General features: G+C 57.7%; 1 protein-coding gene across 1 annotated transcript in view; it reads left to right on the forward strand.

Moving 5' to 3' along the window:
* The window catches only part of GLTSCR1 (glioma tumor suppressor candidate region gene 1), a 114474-nt gene that overhangs the window by 92144 nt on the left and 14568 nt on the right, over window positions 1-7762 (forward strand). Inside the window, exons 5-7 of the mRNA XM_012653254.1 lie at window positions 2485-2550; window positions 4591-6552; window positions 7014-7190. Coding sequence (XP_012508708.1) covers window positions 2485-2550; window positions 4591-6552; window positions 7014-7190 — 2205 coding nt within the window. The remainder of the gene's footprint in view (window positions 1-2484; window positions 2551-4590; window positions 6553-7013; window positions 7191-7762) is intronic.

Here is a 7762-nt window from a genome sequence, read left to right on the forward strand (position 1 = left end):
GGATTGCTTGAGCCCAGGAGTTTGAGGTTGCTGTGAGCTAGGCTGACGCCATGGCACTCTAGCCCGGGCAACACAGTGAGACTCTGTCTCAAAAAAAGAAGTGGTCCAAAGTCTGGAAGAAGCGGTAGTCAGTTGGTGCAAGGTCTGGTGAATATGGTAGATGATAAAGAGTTTCCGAGTCCAGCCTCTGTAGTTTGAGCAGCATTGTTTGTGCAACACGTGGTCTTACAAGAGGATTGGCCTGTCTCTATTGACCAGTCTCAGCTGCTTAATCACAAGCATCTTCATCATTTTGTCCAGTTGGTTGCAGTAGACATGCACTATAATCAGTTGACCGGGTGTCATGAAGCTGTAGTGGATAATACCAGCGCTGGGTCACCAAATAGACACCGTTAGCTTTTTTTGATGATTATTCAGTTTTGGGCTGTATTTGGGCACTTCATCTTTATCCAGCCATTGTGCTGAACACTTGCAATTGTCAAAAATAATCCATTTCCATCACATGTGACAATACAGCATAGAAATGGTTTGCCTTTATGTCCTGACAGCAAAGAAAGGCAAGCTTCGAGATGATTTATCTTCTGATGCTCATTTAATTCCTGTGAGTACCCATCCATCCAGCTTCTTTACCTTGCTGATCTGTTTCAAATGGTCCAGTATTGCTGGAATAATAATGTCAAACCTTGCTGCTAATTCACGTGTAGGTCGAGATGGATTCGCTTCCACTACAGCTTTCAGCTCATCATTTGCCACCATGGTCTTAGGTCACACGGCTCCTTTTCAGGATTAAAATCACCAGAATGGAACTTCTCCAATCATCGACGTACTGTGCGTTCATTAGCCACATCCTTCCCAAACACTTTGTTGATATTTCAAGCTGTCTGTGCTGCATTGGTTCCATGACATAACTCCTGTTCAGAAATAACACAGATTTTTGACTTATCCGTGATTGCACAAAAGTCGCTCTAAAAAAAAATTTGAAAGATAATCGCAAGCCAAAATGTGCATTTGAAAGAATGAGGATGTACCTTGACGATAATAATAATAATAAAAAAACAACCCAAGAGTCAAAGTGAAATGTCAGAGATAGCAACTGTCAAACGTAATACTTAAGGAAATCGGACATTCCGTACTTAATAACCCAATATATTAGTTATCTATGGCTGTGCAACAGATTATCCCAACGTGTAGTGACTTAAACATTTGTCAGAGCTCTTGCAGTGTCTGAGGGTCAGGAATCTGGGAGCAGCTTAGCTGGGTGGTTCTGGCTCAGGGACTCTGAGGTTGCAGTCAAGATGTGGCCTGGGGCTGTGGTCATCTGCAGGCTTGCTTGGAGCTCATGGATGTGCTTCCACAGTGACTCGTTCCTGTGGCTGTTGGCAGGAAGGCTCAGTCCCTCACCACGTGGCCTCTCCATAGTGCTGCTTGAGTGTCCTCACGACATGGCAGCTGCTCTTCCCCAGAGCCAGTGATGTAAGAGAGCAAGGAGGAAGCCGCAGCATCTTTAGTGACCTACTCTGTGAAGTCACGTGCCCTCACTTCTGTTACACTGTTACTAGAGGGAGTCACTAAGTCTTGCCACGCTCACAGGGAGGGGAATTGAACTCCACCAGGAGAAGTATCAAACAATTTGTAGAGCAGAGGTGAGTGCAATAGGATGATGGTGGCCTGGGCCACCGTGCAGGCAGTGGATGACGTGCGAGGCTGGATTTGGGATCTATTTGGGAGGTAGAATCAACTAGACCTACTGGTGGATTAGATGTTGAGGGAGAGAGAGTATGCAGAATGACTCCTGAATTTCGACTTGAGTAACTGAGTGGATTGTGGTGCCATTTTCTGAGGTTGGGATTTGGGGGCAGATTCCAGAAGTCCAGGGGGTAATATCGGAGATACAAGTTGGGGTTCTGGAGAGACGTCCAGCTGGAGAGGAATTAGGGAGGCTTCAGCCATGGACAGACATTCACTGGTGTTTATGTGGCTACCAGGGCCTGTTCTGGGCACCAAAGATGCCCCTGGGAGTTGGAGCCGGTCCCTGCCCTCCCAGAGACAGGGACAGCATGGCGTGTCAGATGCCCGGATGGTGAGGCGCGCCAGGCGCTGGGCTGCGTAGGGAGGAGTGCTCAGCGAGAAGGGGCGGGCACTCGCTGGAAGGAGGTGGCACATGTGCCAGCTGCTGAAGGATGTGCTGCCAAAGGGACTGAGGGGCCAAAGCAGGGGACACAGCTCGGGCAGCGGCACAGAGGCAGGAATCTCGAGTTCAGGGCAGGCACGTCAGAAGAGCTTCAGAGAGCAGGCTAGGGGACGTGGCGTTGGGGACGCCTTGGGTTTTAAGCGTGCAAGCCCACTTCTCTGGGGCCAGAGTTTGCCATACCCCAGCCCCCTCCATCCTACCCCTTGTCCTGAGTAGCTCTGAACTGGTTTCTGCTCCAGAGCATGGGCCTGCCCTGCTGACTTTGACCTTGGGTGGGGTGGGTCTCGTTGCAGCTCGACAGTGACGACCTCCTGGATAATCCCGGGGAGGCCCAAAGTGCCTTCTATGAAGGTCCTGGGGTAAGTGACGCGGCTCCTGCTCGTCGCCCAAGTTGCCTATGAAGGCAGCCAGTGGGAGGGAGGCCCTGGAGGCCAGAGGGGAGGCTTGGGCTCATCCTCCTGAGGGGCTTTGATGGGAGGAGGGCTGGGGACAGTCGCTGGGAGCTCGTGGGCTGGAGGTGGGACGTGGCTACCAGAACCCTGGCTGTGCAGGAGGGAGCAGAGGTGGGAGAGCCTAGCAGGGAGGGAGAGGCTGACGTGGGCAAAGATGGCCAAGCCCTGCAGGCCCCTTGGAGAACAAGGGGAGGGTCCCCAAGGCCTTGGGCCTTGAAGGCCAGCCAGTACAGAGCAGTTCTGGGGAGTTGAGGCAGACGCCAGCTCCGGGGTCCACTGAGGGCCACTCCTCTAGGGGCTTGGGGGAGGCCTGGGGTCCTGCCCAGACTCAGCAGTGGGAGATGTGAGACCGTATGTGGGGAGGGGCCTCCTCACCCACAGACCACCGTCGCCACCTAGACAGTGAAGCAAAGCCCAGAGTCGGGGAGGCAGAGGGCATTTATTAGGTGCCTGCTGTGTGCCTGGCTGTGCTGGGCACACGCCCCCCCCCCCCCCCCAGACTAAGTGCCAGCCTAACTGCCAGCCACGCCACTCCCTCTCCTCCCTCCCCCTCCCCCTCCTCTTCCTGCACCTCCCCTCTTCATCTTGATAACAATTGATCGTCATATGCCAGGCCCCTTATGGTAATTTTTGTTTAGTTTTCACAACACTATAATATTATATTCCAAATAATTTATCTTTCATAATATAAATGATTAGATCCAGAAACACAATTGCTATCACGTTAATGTTATTACATTTGTAGACCCAATAGCAATAACGATCGTATGTTGTTGTTATTTTGTGATCCTTATTCTCATCATTACCATATTTTTTCGTACCGGCAAGGTCCCTGGTTGGGTTCCAAGCACTCCCCATACCTGATGTCAGGGAATTTTCCCAGCCATCCCAGGAGTCAGGTTGGGTACAGCCACTTAGTTGTTAAGAAATCAGAGCGGCACAGTGGCCTGGTCCCCAGTTGGAGGCTGAGCCGGAACCCCGTCCCGCCAGCCACTCTCCTCAACTCACCAGCCGGGTGACCGGGGTGGCGCCCCTCTGTGAAGTAGGGAAGCGAGCAGCGCCCGCCTGGCTGGGCTGTTATGAATAACAACATGCACAGTAACGATGAGAGATGGTGTTCCACGCGGCTGCCAGGTCCTGCTGTGCGCCCTCCACGTGGATTAAGTCAGCTCTTTCAAACTGCAGGTTTCGGTGCATTATCTGGTCAGATATCCGTGGACATTGTGTGCCATAAGCTCAAGTATTGCTTGTGGCATGTTCTGCACATATGCATGCATATGTATTAATATTTATCCATGTGTGTCCTGGTCCACGGCAGCGTGAAAAGCATCTAGAAAGCAGGGAACTTGCAGCACAGTTGGTACGTGAGCCCACAAGTGGCAGCTGCAGCCACCAGCAGGATCTTTAGTCCGACAGGACTGTGATTGTTTGTCGGAAACCTGTGGGTTTCAGACTTTAGAATTTTTCAGGTCCTGGAAAGGTGACACGGTATTCGTGCCCTATGTAACGTCACACCCTCACCTTTCTGTGGCCAAATTTATAACGAGTCGCGTTACAGGAAAAATGTGTTCCACCAAAAGTGCCACATCAGTTCTGGTTAAGTTTTGCTGCCAAAAGAATTAGGAAAACATTCTTGTTTTTTAGAGCTTTTTGGGTTTTGGAATTACAGATAAGTGTTGTGGGCTTGTATGACTATTTAAAAAAATTGTTTTTATTACATTCCACTGATAAGTACCGATGGGGAAACTGAGGTCAGATTAAGCAAGCCCCCGGTTGGCACAGCCAAGCCCTGGCAGAGCAGCTGATCGCGGATCCAGCCAATTGCAAATGGAATGTTCTTTCTTGAACATGGCTGCCCTGACACCCGAGTGTTCTTTGCTTTAGCTGTGGCCGCAGCCCAGCGCCTTGCTAACCTTAGCTTTCCTTCCCACCTTACCTGGCCTCCAGCTCCATGTGCAAGAAGCTTCTGGCAACCACCTGAACCCGGAGCCCAGCCAGCCGGCCCCCAGCGTGGACCTAGACTTTCTGGAAGATGACATCCTGGGCTCTCCTGCAACAGGGGGTGGTGGCGGGGGCAGCGGGGGCGCCGACCAGCCCTGCGACATCCTCCAGCAGAGCCTCCAAGAGGCCAACATCACCGAGCAGACGCTCGAGGCCGAGGCTGAGCTAGACCTGGGACCCTTCCAGCTGCCCACACTGCAGCCCGCAGATGGCGGGGCAGGTCCGACCGGTGCTGGAGGGGCGGCCGCCGTGGCTGCGGGGCCCCAGGCCCTCTTCCCGGGCAGTGCCGACCTGCTGGGGCTGCAGGCCCCACCCACTGTGCTGACCCACCAGGCCCTGGTGCCGCCCCAGGATGTGGTCAACAAGGCCCTGAGCGTCCAGCCCTTCCTGCAGCCCGTGGGCCTGGGCAACGTGACCCTGCAGCCCATCCCGGGCCTCCAAGGCCTGCCCAATGGCAGCCCGGGGGGCGCCACCGCGGCCACACTTGGCCTGGCCCCAATCCAGGTGGTGGGCCAGCCTGTCATGGCGCTCAACACACCCACCTCCCAGCTCCTGGCCAAGCAGGTGCCTGTCAGTGGCTACCTGGCCTCGGCAGCCGGCCCCTCGGAGCCGGTGACCCTGGCATCGGCCGGTGTCTCCCCCCAGGGGGCTGGCCTGGTCATCCAGAAGAACCTCTCAGCCGCCGTGGCCACCACGCTCAACGGGAACTCTGTGTTTGCAGGGGCGGGGGCTGCCACGGCAGCGGCCAGTGGAGTTCCCTCGGGACAGCCGCTGGCGGTGGCCCCAGGCCTCGGCACGTCACCGCTGGTCCCGGCGCCCAACGTGATCCTGCATCGCACCCCCACGCCTATCCAGCCCAAGCCCACTGGCGTGCTGCCCCCCAAGCTCTACCAGCTGACGCCCAAGCCGTTTGCCCCCACGGGCGCCACGCTCACCATCCAGGGCGAGCCAGCGGGCCTCCCGCAGCAGCCCAAGGCCCCCCAGAACCTGACTTTCATGGCCGGCAAGGCGGGCCAGAATGTGGTGCTGTCGGGCTTCCCCGCGCCCGCTCTGCAGGCGAACGTCTTCAAGCAGCCACCGGCCACCACGACGGGGGCAGCTCCGCCTCAGCCCCCCGGGGCCCTGAGCAAGCCCATGAGCGTCCACCTTCTGAATCAAGGCAGCAGCATCGTCATCCCCGCCCAGCACATGCTGCCGGGCCAGAACCAGTTCCTGCTGCCCGGCACGCCCGCGGTCCAGCTCCCGCAGCCGCTCTCAGCCCTGCCGGCCAACGTGGGCGGGCAGATCCTGGCGGCCGCAGCCCCCCACGCGGGCGGACAGCTCATCGCGAACCCCATCCTCACCAACCAGAACCTGGCGGGCCCGCTGAGCCTGGGCCCCGTGCTGGCCCCCCACTCTGGGGCCCACAGTGCGGCCCACATCCTCTCGGCCGCCCCCATCCAGGTGGGCCAGTCGGCGCTCTTCCAGATGCCCGTGTCGCTGGCTGCAGGCAGTCTGCCCACGCAGAGCCAGCCAGCCCCCGCTGGCCCCGCTGCCACTACCGTCCTCCAAGGGGTCACTCTGCCCCCCAGCGCCGTGGCCATGCTCAACACCCCGGATGGGCTGGTGCAGCCGGCCACCCCTGCCGCCGCCACTGCTGGGGAGGCCACGCCTGTCCTCACAGTGCAGCCCTCCCCCCAGGCGCCCCCAGCGGTCAGCACGCCACTGCCCCTGGGCCTCCAACAGCCACAGGCGCAGCAGCCCCCGCAGGCCCCCACCCCGCAGGCCGCCGCCCCGCCCCAGGCCACCACCCCCCAGCCCAGCCCAGGCCTGGCGTCCAGCCCGGAGAAGATCGTCCTGGGGCAGCCGCCCTCTGCCGCAGCCACCGCCATCCTCACTCAGGACTCCCTGCAGATGTTCCTGCCCCAGGTAACCAGGGCCGGCCCGCAGGGGAGCAGGTGCTGAGGAGTCGGGGTTGGTAGAGGGGCCGGGAGCTGAAATCAGCTGCTGCTGAGGCAGCAGCGGGCAGGGTCCTGTGGGCTGGGGAGAATGTCTCAGTGATGGCACAGGCGGCCCAGGGGGTGAAGGGCCCGGCAAAGCTGGGAGGGGGACGGATTGGCAGGGTGACTGACAGACAAGGCGAAGGGACCAGCTTTCAGACAAGGGGAGGGATCTCAGAGAGGGAGTGGGCAAGACAGGGACAGAGGGACGGGCGGGCGGGGCACGAGAGAGGGAAAGTGGGGGGAGCTGGCAGAGGGCCCACGGAGCTCAGGGTGTGATGTGCTGCCAGGTTGCGCCTTCCGCAGGCGGCAGCGGGGCGGGGGTCTCGGGTGGGGAGGCTGAGGGCCTGTGGGGTGGCCTTCTGACCCTGTGCGGGCCGCCTGTTGCAGGAGAGGAGCCAGCAGCCCCTCTCCACAGAGGGCCCCCACCTCTCCGTGCCCGCCTCGGTCATAGTCAGCGCCCCGCCTCCCGCCCAAGACCCAGCCCCGGCCACCCCCATCGCCAAAGGAGCTGGCCCGGGCCCTCAGGCCCCCGACAGCCAGGCTTCCCCGGCTCCGGCCCCCCAGGTAGATGAACCTGTGCTCAGCTCAGCCTCTGTCCTCAGCTCAGACCCAGCCGCGCCCTCCTGCCCGCTCTCCTCCTCCTCGCTCTCCGCCCTGCCTGCACCCCTGTCTTGCTGACTTGGAACACGGCGATCTCCTCACCGCCGCCCAGATACTCCCTGAGTGTCTCCTGACAATCGTGGACACTTGAGACCAGGGCCAGCCCTGGGGGAACCCACACTCTAGGCAGGGATACAGGACACAGCAGGAAATTGATTATTTCCTAAAATTATAATTTTCACATCTGAATAAGTAATACATTCAGATAGTTCACATTTCAAAAGATATAAAAAAGTATGTAGTGAAAAGCCCACTTCTCCTAAACCTTAGCCTCCTGAGCCCCCCAGAGTGGTTTCTGGCATTCCTTTTCGGTGTACGGGCAAACAAAATCACATGCGAACTATTTTCCTTCCATTTTTACAAAAATGAGAGCATACTCTGCCCGCAGTTCTGCATCCTGCTTTTATCATTAAAAAATTGATCTTGGGGACCATTCTTCATTCTTTTCTACAACTGCATGTTATTCTACTGATAGG

This window comes from Propithecus coquereli, unplaced genomic scaffold, assembly GCF_000956105.1.
Source record: "Propithecus coquereli isolate 6110/MARCELLA unplaced genomic scaffold, Pcoq_1.0 Scaffold42, whole genome shotgun sequence".
Taxonomy (NCBI): Eukaryota; Metazoa; Chordata; class Mammalia; order Primates; family Indriidae; genus Propithecus; species Propithecus coquereli.